Source organism: Falco naumanni, chromosome 3 (genome assembly GCF_017639655.2).
Source record: "Falco naumanni isolate bFalNau1 chromosome 3, bFalNau1.pat, whole genome shotgun sequence".
Taxonomy (NCBI): Eukaryota; Metazoa; Chordata; class Aves; order Falconiformes; family Falconidae; genus Falco; species Falco naumanni.
In genome coordinates this window covers 108,211,840-108,225,313 of record NC_054056.1, presented here as the reverse complement: position 1 = coordinate 108,225,313, position 13,474 = coordinate 108,211,840, and the positions used below count along the sequence as shown (strand labels likewise).

Genomic DNA, 13,474 nt, shown 5'->3' with positions numbered 1-13,474 from the left:
TGGCTGCTCCCCCCTCCTCTGCCCCTTGTGGGGAGCCGCCAGTGTTGGGAAGGCAGGCATCCCCTGGAACCACAGTGGGCTCCGGTGGGGCTGTGGGTGGATCTGGGTGGGGAGGTGAGGGCCACACGTGTGGGGCCCATGGGGTGTTGGAGATGCCATGGGGGTTGCCGGCACAGGCTGTGCCCACGGCCACACGGTGCTAGCTGGGCTGCAGGTCATGGGCCTCCAACCTGGTGCCGATGACGCTTGAGGGTGCTGCAGCCCTGCCACCGGCACCGCCGGGCAGCCTGCCTTGGCCCTGATCCCCTTGGCAGCTGCACAGCGATGGCATTTCTGCTCCTCCCCACCACTGGGCTCCGGCTGGCGCCTGTGCTGGGAACCGTCTGTGCCTGCTGCAGCATGATGTCCTGCCAGCCCGGGGATGCCAGCTCTGAGGGTGTCCGTGCCTGGCCTGGTGAGGGACAAGCTTATGGCCTTGCTGACCTGTGCCATCATTACCCATTCATGCATTACCCATCTACACCAGCATCACCTACCTGCGCCAGCACTGCCCCCCACGCTGGCATCACCCACCCCATGCTGGCAGGCAGGTGGGTGGGTAGTGTGGGGGCTGCCCGTGGGAGCAGCTGTGCTGCCGTGGCGTGCTCCAGCTGGGGTTAAACCTGGCGGTGCTGCTGGTCTGGTCTGCTGGGGATGGGGCTGTTCCCCTGGGGCTGATGTGCAGGCAGAGCTGGGGGTGGGTGGGGGGAGGGCAGGCAGTGCGCGGAGACCCGAGACCCGGCGGTGCTGGGAACATCCGGACCCCGGGGGCTGGATCTGCCCCCACTCCCGTTCCCCCTTCCCATGGGGTGTCCAGGGGCCGGGAGCTGCTGGCGGGTTGGGAGTGGCAGCGTGGCCCTGCCAGGCCTGCGGTTTGGCACCGCCATGGTGTCTGCAACCAGAGAATGCTCCAGAGCATTCCTTCCTCTGCCTGTCGTTAACCCTGCCTGCGCTGCGCCCTGCCTGCACTGCATGCTTCTGCCTGCAGTGCACCCTGCCCACCTTGTGCCCTGCCTGCAGTGCGCCCTGCCTGTGCTGCGCCCTGCCTGCGCTGCCTGCCCAGGTCACTGGTGGGCATCATGGGGATGTAAGAGGGCCCCTTGGCCCCCCAACCTGAGCTGTGCTGGGGAGGGACTCGGGGAGCAGCGCTGCTGGGTGCTGGCGGGGAGCCCCACCACCAGCCGAGCTGGCAGCAGCGGCCTCGGGGCTGCAGTCGTGCCCCATCTGGTGCTGGTGCCGGCCAACCCGCCATGGGGACCCTCAGAGCTGGGGGCGGCACATGGCAGGACCCCCCAGCTGGGGCAGCCATGGCCCTGTCCCGCTCACCAAGAGGGTTAAGGGCTTGCAGGCAGCTGCCTGCTGCTGCTGGCCTGGCACTGGCCCAGGCTGGTTGAAGCAGGCAGCAGGAGCCGCAGGCAGGGATGAGTCAGGCAGGGGAAGTGCTGGGGCCATGGGAGCTGCTGGAGCTGGGGCAGGGCCGGGGGGGGGGGGGGGGGGGGGGGGGGGGGGGGGGGGTGGTGTGGAAGTTGCACAGTGGCCAAGGGCTGCAGGAAGCCTGCCTGCCTGGGGACATGTCCACCAGCTGGATGGGAACAGGGGGCACCCCACGCTGTCACCCCACTGCTGGCAGGGCGCCCATGGTGCGTGAGGGATATGGGAGATGGGGGGGTGCAAGGGGGATGGGGGGAATACAGGGACACAGGGGATGTGGGGGCAAGGATGTGGGGGATAGGTGGGACATGGAGGACACAGGGATACAGGGGACAATGAGGGACACAGGGGACATGGGGTCAAGGAGGATGTGGGGGACGGGTGGGACATGGAGGACACAGGGATACAGGGGACACGGGGGGGAGTAGAGGACGCAGGAACAGAGCTGTGCGGCAGAGCTGTTGCCAGGTTGGCGCAGGCTGGCTTGGGCAGGGACAGCCGTGTCCCCTCGTTGGTGCCCTGTGGCTGGCCCAGATCCTGGCATTGCTCCTGCTCTGCCATGCCCAGCTCCTTCCCTGGCTGGGGGACCCGGTGGGAACAGCAGCTCTGGGGGCTGGCGTGTGGGATCTGGGGGACCAGGGCTGGGAGCATCCCAGCGGGGTGACTCAGTGGGAGGGGCTGCACATCTGGAGCTCTCCTCCCACAGCTGGACTAGGGTGTGTGGGGTAACCGGGCAGGCCCAGCACATAGCCCCCCAGCACAGCCCAGCTGCAGCGTGTCCCCACCGGGTGAGGGGTGACTGGTGACCACCCTGTGGCTGCGACTACTGCGGGTCCTGCCCACGGTGCTGCCTCTGCCTCCAGACCCACGGCCGGCTGCTGTCCCGGGGAGTTCACCCATCGGCACCCCAGGTAGGTCCCAGGGATGCCACCATGCATCAGGGGTGGCTTGGGGCAGGAAGGTCCCCACGGGTACCCCCTGTGCCACAGAGACCTCACAGTGGGGCTGGGTTGGGGGGGCCAGCCCTGGATCATCCCCAGGTGCTGGAGCCCACTGGGGCAGCCAGGAGGTGACCTGCCTCTGGTGCCAGGGATCCCCCCACCCCACAGGGCTATGGCAGCCACTGCGGTACAGCTCACCCCCCGCCCCGTGGGTGAACAGGAGGCAGGCTGCAGACAGAGGTGGGCACGGCCACCCCCGCAGCATCCCTGCTTGCCAACAGCACTCACTGAGATGCACTGGGGCACGTGTAGGCACAATGGGGGCAGGGGGGCACAAGCTGGCACAGTGCCGTGGGCTCTCGGTGGCACATGCGCCCATTCAGGGAGCACATGGCAGACTGTGCAACGAGTGCCGCACTGCCGGCTCCGGCACCAGCACTGCAGGCTCAGGGCGAGTGTCCGGGGCAGGGCTGGCAGGCAGCACCGCGCCGACGTGTGCCAGCCCCAGCGTGACGTGATGCTGCGCTCGGGGACGGCGCAGGGCGGCAAGTGCCGGGATCCCCGGCGAGGGCTGCGTGCCAGGCCCCGGTGCACATGTCGGCTCTGAGCCACTCGCTCTGTTCCCCCGGGAAAGCTGCTGGGAAGCGCGAAGCCACCAGCAGACATAGAGGTAAGAGCCAAGAGGGACGTGCCAGCACCTTGGCAGCTCCCCATGACCGGTGCTGGGGAGTGCAGAAGGGGTACACTGGTGATGCCAGGGGGTTCCAGCCACATGCCCACCCCCTGCCAGACCCTCTGCCCCCAGCTCTGTGGGTGCTGCATCAGCTGCCAGCCTTGAGCCAGGAGAGCTGGGCGCCGCTGGTGCCAAGAGTGCCGGACCTTTGTCCCCTGGCCCTGAGGGGCCCGTGGGGCCGGGCGCGGTGCTGAAAGGGGCCCTTTGTCTGGGCTTCTGGCGAGGGGAGTCGCTCGCTGCTCCCGTGCCGGGGCCAGCACATGATCGCGGTGAGGGCAGCTGTGCCAAGCACGGAGTCCTGCCTGAGTGCCGGAGGAACCGACAGCCCTGGGCAGCGGCAATCCCTTCCCGGTACCGCAGGCAGCACCGGGGATGTCACAGGGCGGTGTGTTTGCGTTGCAGAGGGGCCACAGGAGGGGCCCGAAGCCGAGCCCAGCATCAGCAGAGGTCAGAGGCTAGCGTGCGCCGGTGGCACGCACTGCACCACGGTAGGGCCCCCGGGGCCCCTGCAGAGCTGGGAGGGGGACCCTGCCCTGAGCCATCTCGCTCCCAGCTGCTGCATTGCGCTGCCCTGGCCTGGGGTCTCCAGGGGTCCTTGCACCCTGCAAAGCCGTGGTGGGTGCTGGCTGCGGTGGGGTCTCTGGAATGAGTTTGGCACGTTGGCCCCGATGCTGTGGCACTGTGGGGCTGGGGTGGGTGCTGTGCTATGCCACACCGTAGCCGGGCAGCCCAGATGTGGCTGGGAGGCACAGGGGCACTGGGAGGCACCAGAGGGCACTGGGAGGCACAAGGCCAACATGCCGGTGTGATGGTGCGCCAGGGAGAGCACCCATTGCCTGGCTTCCCCCAGCACCGTGGGTCAGAGCTGTGCCACCCGTGGGGGTGGATGCGGTGGGTGGCTGGCAGGTGTGGGTGCCATGCTACAGGGCGCACGGGCGTGTAGGGCGCAGTGCTGGCAGCAGGGCTTGTTGTTGGGGCATGGCGCCCAGCTGGATGAGACCCAGAACAGGAGCAGGGCTGAGCAGAGACCCCAGGCACACCTGGCACCCCGCCAGCCCCGCCACCTGCTGTCTCTGCCATGCTGCAGGGGGGATCATGGCGCAGGATGCTGAGTCCCTGAGCTGCCCCGGTGTGCATGTGTGCAGGTGTGCATACGTGTGTGTTTGCATGTGTGTGCACACCAGTGTTTGTGTTGGTGTGTGCTGGCACGCACTCTGTGTGCGTGCAGCCAGGCAGGTGTGGGCATACGCATGTTCATGGCTGTCCATGCCCATGTATGCCCACATTTGCACGTGTGCACACACAGCAGGGGGGGGTTTGCACACATGTGTTTGGGCAGATACACGTGTGCACTCTCATACGTGTGCATTCCTGTGTTAATGTTGTGTGTGTGTGCATGGGGCAGAAGGGCAGGTGTGTGTGCACACGTGTGTGCGTGTGCACACACATGTGCCTTCAGGATAGTGCACGTGTGCCTGTGTATTGGCACCCACACCTGGGGTCGCTTGCTCCATCCTCGGCACCATCACCGCAGAGCTCCTGGGCACCACAGCAGCTGCCAGCCTGCGTGGCTGAGGCTGCCAGTTGGCACCATCTCCAGTTGCCAACACCATCTCCGGTTCCTGGCAGGCTCACCGGCTGCCAAGGGGCTCACCAGCTCCCCAGGGGCCAAGCTCCATCCCCACTGCCAGAGCTGCTCTGGCCTGCCCGGCTCTGCCGGCGGCTGCAGCCAGAGGAGAGGGAGGCAGGCAGGGAGGCAGGGTGTGGGCAGCTCGACCGGTGCTGGTGCCGGGGAGCGGGTGCGGAGGCTGTACGGTGGGCGAGCCAGGGATCTTGGCGTCATCCCTCTGCTGCGATGGCTCACGTGGTCTCTGGATGCGGCAGATGGCAGCAGCCTGTGCTACTGCTGAGGCAGGCAGCCGGCAAACGTGCTGCCGGCACGCCTGCCTGGGCCGTGCCACCCTCCTGCTGCCCTGGACACCTGCCCGCGGTGTGCCCGCGGCTGTGCTGCGGCAGCCAGCACTGGGGGAGGGGGAGAATGGAGCTGGCACCCCCGCTGTGCCCACGCCACAGGCTGGCATTGCCATCCTGCATCACTGTCCCTGGACCCCTTGAGCTGGTGGGGCATCCCTGCAGTGCCACCCGCCGGGCAGGGTGTCCCCAGTCTCCCGGTGCTACTTGGCCAAGCAGCGCCGGTGCCGCGGTGGCGTAAACAAGCTGGGAGCTGAGGGCGGCTGCGCCGGGCCAGGAGGAACTGGGTCATGTGAAGGGTGGCTGATGCCACACGGTGCTGCGCTGGCTGCCGTGGCACTGGGAGCTGGCACGAGTGCCCGGGTGCGGCGGGCAAGGCACGCTGCCTGACTCGGCAGCGGTGGCGGTGCGTGGGTAACGGGGCGCTGGCAGGCAGAGGGGCCGTGGGGGTGCAGGGGGGCGCCGGTGGTGCCCAAGCTGCAGAGGGTGGTACCGGTGCCGCTGGAACTGGCACGAGGCCTGGCGTATCCTTGGTGCCGGCGTGGCCAGGGCCTCCTGCCGCTCCTGGCCCTGGCATGAGGCAGCTCCCAGGGGTCCGGCATGGCCCGGGGTGCCCCTGGTGAGGCTGCTGCCCACCCTCTGTCCATACCCCTCAGCTCCCGGTGCTGCCTGTGCCTGGCATCACGTGGTGGCACTTGGCCAAACCTTGGGGGTCCCTGGCCAGGCCCTGCTGGTGGGGGCTGCCCAGGTGGGGAAAGTGGCTGGCGAGGGGCCATGGCTGCCCCTGCCTGCCCTGCCTGCCCTGCCTGCCCTGCCTGCCTGCTGCACCAGTGAGGGCGGGCAGTGCCAGGTGCTGGGGGCTGCAGCAGGTGCGATGCCCACTCTGGGGACCTGGGGGCTGTGGGGACCCAGGGCCTATGGGGCAGGGGGATGTAGGGACCCAGAGTCTGTGGGGGTTGGGGAGGTATGGGGGGCTGAGGGACACAGGGTCTATGGGGCTGGGGTGGCTGGGGGGCCAGGGACTGTGGGGGAGTATAGGGGGCTATGGGGCTGGGTGGTATGGGGACCTGTGGGGACCCCGGGGGACGGGCCAGGGCTAGGGTGGGAGTGGCTGCTCCCAGCCCTGACCGGGTGGGGATGTGGGGGGGTGGGGAGCCCCAAGGCAGCGCTGGGGGAGGGGCTGAGCAGGGCCCTGCCTGCACCTGGCTGGGGGGGGCACCCTCACCCTGCTGGGTGCACTGGGGCGGGTACTGGCCGCACTGGGTGCGCTGCCCAGGGTGAACCCTTTGCGCACAGCAGCCACGGTTAACCCCTGCCGTGCCGGGTGTCGCGGCCAGGCGTCGCCCTCCCCACGCGGGGTCACCGGTGAGGGTTCCCCCCCCGCTGGGTGCCGGGGCGCCCCGGGGCGGGCGGGCGCGGGTGGGGAGGTGAGATAGGCGCCCCCCGCCCCGCCCCGCCCCGCCCCGCCCCCCCGCGCCGCTGCGGGAGCGGGAGCGGAGCCGGTGCCGTTGCGGCCCCCGGTGCCGGTGCGGCCCCCGGTGCGGGCGGAGCCCCCGGTGCCGGTGCAGCCCCCGGTACCGGTGCACCCCCGGTCATGCCCCCCCGGCGCGGCCCGGCGGACAGCGCGGCGCTCGGTGAGTGCAGGTGCCGCCCCACGCGTGGGGCACCCGCGCCCGGGACGTGCGGGGGGCTGGGGGGTGCGGGGCGGCTGTGCCGCAGGAGCGGGGGCGCTGGGGGGTGCGGGGGGGGGGCGGTGCCGCAGGAGCTGGGGGGGCTGCAGGGGCTGCGGGATGTTGAGGGGGCTGGTGCTGCAGGAGCTATGGGGCCTGGGGTGCAGCGTGGGGGGGCTGTGGGGTGGAGAACTGTGCTGTGAGGGGGGGGCTATGCTGTGAGCGTGGGGTCTGTGAGGTGGGGAGGCTGTGCCGCGGGGGTGTCTGTGGGGGTGTGTGTCTGTGGGGTGGGGGGTCTGTGTTGTGAGTGTGTGTGTGTCTGCTGGGAGTGTGGGGTCTGCGGGGTAGGGTGGGTCTGTGCTGTGGGTGTGAGGTCTGGGGGGGGGGCTGTTCTGTGAGTGTGAGGTCTGGGAGGGTCTGTGCTGTGAGTGTGGGGTCTTGGGGGGGCTGTGCGGTGTTGGGGGGGCTGCGCTGTGAGTGTGGGGGCTGTGAGGTGGGGGGGCTGCACTGTGAGTATTGGGTTTGGGAGGGGGGTCTGTGCTGTGCGGTGTGGGGGATGTGGGGTGCAGGTGCACAGCGGGGGGGCTGTGCAGTCTGGGGCAGTGTGTGGGGCAGGCAGGGGGTGCGGGGTTTGGGGGGGCTGTGGGTCAGGGGGAGGCAGCGTGTCAGGCCTGGGGCGTGAGGGGGCTGCAAGGCCAGGGTCTGTGGGGGAGGTGTGGGTGATGGAGCTGGTGAGTCAGGCTTGGCACAGGCACGTGCCGCGCTGCCCACCCCCTGCTCGCCCCACACGCGCCTGCGCCCGCCCCTTGCTCGCCCCACATGCGCGTGTGCCCACCCCCTGCTTGCCCTACACGTGCCTGCCCCCATCCTCAGGTGCTTGGCGGGGGGGTCCGAGGGGGCTGTGGTCTGGGCTGTGGTGGGGGGGGCCAGGCTGGCTCGGTTCCCAGTGCCAGCCGTGGCGATGGCTGCAGCCAGTGGCTCATGGGCCAGGGGCACTTTCTGGAAGGGTTTTGGCTGAAATGGCCTCACCGCGGCAGGCCGGGTGACAATTCTGCTACCGCTACCCGCTGCTGCTGTTGCTGCCGTGGCACGTTGCACCGCGTCGCTGCCGCGCTCGGCACCAGCCCCTGGGAGAGCCGGGGAATCTGCCACGTTTGGAGCTTCTGCAAATGGCGCCTCAGCAGCGGCAAATGCCACGGGGGTGGGTGCTGGGCTCGGGGGTCGGCTGAGCCCTGTCTCCTGTGTGCCCTGGGACCCCTGGCTGTCCCTGCGATGGTGGCTCTGTCACACTGCCCAGCGCTATCCAGCACCGAGCAGCGTGGGATCCAGTGGGGAAAAAAATAGCTGGAGCCGGTGTAACGGCGGGCAGCTTGCGGAGGTGGGATGGCGGAGGCATCCGCACCGCTACTGACTCTGACGTGCGGTTTCGCTTGGCAACCTCCACTGTACTCTCCCGGGGACGCTCCCGGCAGGGCTGGGATCAGTGCTGCGGGGCTGCTGGCTTGGCTGGGCCCTGGCAGCCCCTGGCAGCCTCTGCCAGCCGCGGAGCCACACCAGCCGGCAGCCCTGCGGCACCTCACCCGGCCTCCGGTGCTCTAGGTGCTGGTGCGGCATCGTCCCTTGCGGCTGTGGTCTGCCTGTGCCCCCTGCCCTGCGCCGCGGGGACGGGCTGTCTGGGCATCACCGGTGGGGGGTCCCTGCAGGCAAGTGCCCAGTGGCCCCGCAGCCGTTCCCGGTGTGGGACCAGCACACCAGCTCCTTGTCTGCCTCAGCCGGGGCCACAGCTCCATCGTCGGGGCATCCTGCTCCCCACTCGCCGCCCCTCTGGGCACCACCGTGGCTCCTTGCCCGTCCATCGCCGCTGCAACCATGGGCTCAGCAGCACCAACTGGCACTGACCGTGTTTCCCCGAGTGTCATGTACACGAGGTCTCCGCCGTGCGCCATCCCGTGGGGCTCGCGGTGCCTCCCGGCGCCCCTTGGTTCTGCAGCAGGGCTGGGCACGGTGTGGGTGCTGCAGGCACTGCTGGCGGCCATGGGAACCTGGCAATAGGTGTGAGCCGGGACGGCTGGGGCGTGCCCCACGGCCAGCACTGGGAACAGCAGTGCTGGGGTAGGGCCTGGGTGCTGGCGAGTGGTGCCCTGGGTGCTGGGTGGTCCCTGACACCGTGTCTCTGCCGCAGGAACCGACGTCGGTGGGGTGCCGGGAGCCAGCGGGGATGGCAGAGGAGAGCTCCAGTGGCAGCAGCAGCTCCCCGGGCCCCGGGGACACACTGCCCTGGAACCTGGCCAAGCACCAGCGCTCCAAGCGCACCAAGGCGACCACCGGCAACGGGACGGTGCTGGACCCCGCCGAGAGGGCTGTCATCAGGATTGCAGGTAGGGCTGGTGGCTGGCACCATGCTGGGGGCGCCGTGTGCCGGGGGGTGGCAGCTTGTGCCATGATGGGGAGGGGGTCCCTGTAAGCTGGGAGCTGTCATGGTGGGCTCTGCTCTGGTAGCTGCTGATGGGGACCCAGGGGTGCTGGAGACCTGGGGACTGTGCAGTGGTGTGTCTGTGCCAGGCCGTGGGACAATGCCGTGCAGTGCTGGGGGGGCAGTGCCACAGAGCAACCTCTGTGCTGGGCTGGGGAGCCAAGGGGTGACACTGGGGCTGGGAGCTGTGCTGCGGCGGGGACGGTGCCGCCGCCGTGGGGATTGCTATGCCAATACCATGTTGTGCCATGCTGCGGATGCCCGGTGGTGTTGGGCACCCACAGTGTCCCCGCGAGGGGCCAATGTCGGGGCAGGACACAGCTCGGCGGTGGGGTGAGTGCAGGTCCGGCTGTACCGTGCTGGGGGCTACATGGCTCCCACTGGTCCTGATCAGGGGTGGCCAAGGGGCCCCAAGGGTCTCCGCTGGTACTGGGGACAAGTGCTTGGGGGTCCTCTTGTCCCAAGGGGTCGTGTCTCTCGGGGGATGCCAAGGCTGGGTCGCCTGGGGCAGGTGGGCTGGTGCTGGGGACAGGGCTGGGCTGTCCCTGGTGCTGTGCGGTGTAGGTGGGTGTCATCAGAGGGTCCCCAGGGATGTGTCCCCACGGTGTCCCCACAGCACCCAGGATGCATCCTCATGGTGTCCCTGCAGTACGCAGGACATGTCCCCACAGTGTCCCCACAACACCTAGGGACACATCCCTGGTGTGTCCCCACAGTGCCCAGGACACATCCCTGCGTTATATCCGCAGCACTCAGGACATGTCCACAGGATGTCCCTGCGGGGCCGTGTCCCTGGGATGTCCCCACGGTGTCCCTGCAGCACCCAGGGACACAGCCCTGGGGATCCTGGGGTGCTCCGGGATATCCCCGCAGCACCCAGGACATGTCTGCAGGGAGTCCCTGCACGGCTGTGTTCCCACAGCACCCAGGACACGTCCCCAGGGTGTCCCCACAGCACCCAGGCCATGTCCGCAGGGTGTGCCTACATGGCCGTGTCCCCAGTGTGTCCCCACAGGACATGTGCTGGTCTGGGCTGTCCCCAGGCTGTGTGTCAGAGGGCTCCTGGGGCCATGGCTGTCCTGGGCGGGGGGAGCCGCAGTGGCCCCAGCAGCTGGGGGGACTGTGGTGGGGTGCCCATGGAGCACCCCCCCTGTCCTTGTGGGGAAGACCCACATGGCCCCTTGATCCCCGACACTGCTGCTGCTGGGGGTCCCATGAGGACCAGGACCATGGACACCCCCCTGGGCCTCCCGTGGGGGGCTGCCCCACAGTGGTAGGGGACTCCTGCCTGCCCACCTCCTGCCTGTGTCCTTGCTCGTGGAGCTTTGTACCCCCCCATGCCCACCAGTGTGGGGTACAGCATCCCCCGCAGTGCCCAGCGCCCGGGGGTCCCAATCCTGCCCCATGCCCTCCATGGGTCCAAGCCCTCCCCAGCAGTGGGGCCCTGTGCCCTCCCCACGCTGAGGGGAGCCATGTGCCCCCTCCCACCCCCACCGTGGGGCTCTGCCCCCCTGCCCGGCATGGGCCATGGCCTGGCCGTGGCTGTGCTGTCCCACAGCTGTGAGACCCCCTCCCTGCTAGGGCTGGGATTGCTTCCACCACCCGTCCTCTCCCTGGTTTGGCACTGGGTCCCCCCCAGCCCTGCAGCCCCTGCCTGAGCCCCACAGCACCATTTTCCTGGGAGGCAGCTGGGACCTACAGCCCCCCAGGGGGTTTGGGGTGGGGGACACAGGCTGTCCCCAGTCACCGTGCACCTGCCTGACTGCCCTGTGTCCCCCCCACCTCATGCCACCACAGCCACCAACAGGGACTGGGGGTCCCAGCATGGTGGGGGTGCCCATGGCCCCCCAGTCCCAGCTGGTGAGGGGGTCTCTGGGTCTTCTGGGGTCTCAGCTGGTGATGGCATCCCCACAGTCTGGTTTGGTAGGGGTCTCTGCTGTCCCCTCCAGTCAGGTCCCTGGTGTCCCACCTCACAGGCCCACCCCGGCCTGGGCACAGGGCTGGGGGTCTCCGCTCAGGGATGTGGTGGGTCCAGAGGGTCCCAGAGCTGGAGGGCAGAGGGGCTGGAGGCCCAGGGGGTTGTGGGGTGCATTGGGATGGCATGGGAACAGCGGTGACATCCGGCACAGCCTGACCTGGTGACACCACGGTGCTGAGTCACAGGGTGGGGTGCCTGAGTTGCAGAGGGGCGGCTGAGCTGGCATGGGGTGCGAGGGGGGGTGCACATGGGGGATGTGTGTGCACATGTGTGTGAGGGCAGCTGTGCCTCTGCCCCCCTGAGCCCAGTTACCCCTGACACGGCAGGGGTGACCCTGGCACACCCCGTGGGTGCCAGCGCCCAGCGAGAACCATGTGCCAGATGGCCGAGGGTCGGGTCTGGCTGCCAGCACTGCCCCTGGACCTGCTGCCCTTGCAAGGACTGAGCACACAGCATGTCCCACCTGGCACACAGGGTCTCCCCATGGTGTGCCTGACGTGTCCCCATGCAGCACCCACCATGTCCCCGTGGTGCGCCTGGTGTGTCCCCATGCAGCACCCACCATGTCCCCATACACCACTTGGCATGTCCCCATGCAGTACCCCCTGCGTTTTCATGGTGTGCTGGTATGTCCCCATGCAGCACCCGCTGTGCCCCCATGCAGTGGCTGATGTGTCCCCATTCAGCACCTGGTGTGTCCCTGTGTTGCGCCTGGTGTGTCCCCATGGTGTGCCTGCTGTGCTGTGTCCCTGTGCAGCACCCGCCATGTCCCCATGGTGTACCTGGTGTCTCCCCATGGTGCGCCTAGTGTGTCCCCACACAGCACCTGCCATGTGCCTGATGTGTCCTTGTACAGTACTTGCTCTGTCCCCATGGTGTGCCTGCCATGTCCCCATGCAGTGCCCAGTGTGTCCCCATGGTATGCCCACCAGTCTCTGTGTTGCACCTGCTGTGTCACTGTGTTACACCCCATGTGTCCCTCTACAGCACCCTGTGTGTCCCCATGGCGTGCCTGGTGTGTCCCCATGCAGCGCCCACCGTGTCCCCATGCAGCACCCACCATGTTCCCGTGTTGTGCCCACCATGTCCCCATACAGCAGCCACAGTCTCCCCATGGTGTGCCGAAGTGTCCTCATGCAGCCCCTGCTGTGTCCCCCCCTTGCAGCATCCAGCGTGTCCCCAAGATGTGCCTGGTGTGTCCCCATGGCGTACCTGGTGTGTCTCCATGCAGCACCCACCATGTCCCTGTGGTGCGCCCACCGTGTCCCCATGCAGCAGCTGCCGTCTCTCCATGGTGTGCCGACGTGTCCCTGTGCAGCCCCCACCGTGTGTCCCCCTGTGCAGCATCCAGCGTGTCCCCAGGGCGTGCCCAGTGTCCCCCCCGGCACCCCAGGCTATTTCTGTGCTGGGCTGGCAGCCGCAGATTGGGTTTCTCGGGGGCTTTGGGCCTCTATATTTAGGGCTGACGAAGCTCCGTCCTGCTGGGGCCGGTGTCGCCCGGTCCCAGCTTGCCCAGAGCCTCCTGTGGGGTCCCCTGGCCGTGCTGTGGGGCAGAGCTGGGGGCCAGCCCCATGGCTTGGTGAGGGGGCAGCTCTCCACCCTGAGTGGGCAGTGGGGGGCTGCGGTGGTGCCCACCCGGTGCCCAGGGGGGGGTTGGGGTGGTGGCAGCTGGGGCTGGTTTCAGAGAAGGAGCTTTAAAAATACCCCTTGTTCTCATGGTGCCGGCAGCCCGGGGGGGCGGCTGGCCCCGTGACGTCCCTGTCCCCACGGGCTGCAGAGCTGCTTCTGCCAGGGAGGGGACATGCTGTGGCTCCCCATGGCGAGGGACCTGGGGCTCTCCGCGTGGGGCTGGCTGAGCACCCGCTGGAGGAGGGGGCACCCTGTTTGGCCCCCCCCGAGTGAGGCTGGGGAGGGGGCAGTGGGTGGCCACACCAGGGTGGGAGCTGGAGTGGGGGGCTCCGTGCCAGCTGGGATTGTGTATCCAGCACCCCCCATCCTGTCCCTCATCACCTGCCCCCCAAGCCTCATGCTGTCCCCCATCACCTGCACCCCTCATCCCACCCCTTGTCACCCACCTCACCGTGCTCCTCAGGGCACATGTGGGTGCCCCATGGTGGGGGCTGGCAGTGCCCCCCATATGCTGTGGAGCTCTGAGGCTGCAGGCAGTGCCATGTCCCCAGCACTGTTTGACGGGGGAGGGGGGAGCGCGGGGTGCTCCCGGCTGCCCCATGCCCTGTG

General features: G+C 68.7%; 1 protein-coding gene across 2 annotated transcripts in view; it reads left to right on the top strand.

Moving 5' to 3' along the window:
* The first annotated feature begins 3,452 nt into the window (after positions 1-3,452).
* PLEC (plectin) overlaps positions 3,453-13,474 on the top strand; it is a 64,504-nt gene continuing 54,482 nt past the window's right edge. Inside the window, exons 1-2 of one of the 2 annotated variants that reach the window (XM_040588904.1) lie at positions 3,453-3,591; positions 8,968-9,163. In XM_040588904.1, the coding sequence (XP_040444838.1) occupies positions 3,517-3,591; positions 8,968-9,163 (271 nt within the window). In that variant the 5' untranslated portion in view covers positions 3,453-3,516. Of the gene's footprint in view, positions 3,592-6,670; positions 6,750-8,967; positions 9,164-13,474 lie in introns of those variants that run through there. The other variant, XM_040588905.1, reaches the window with a different exon arrangement.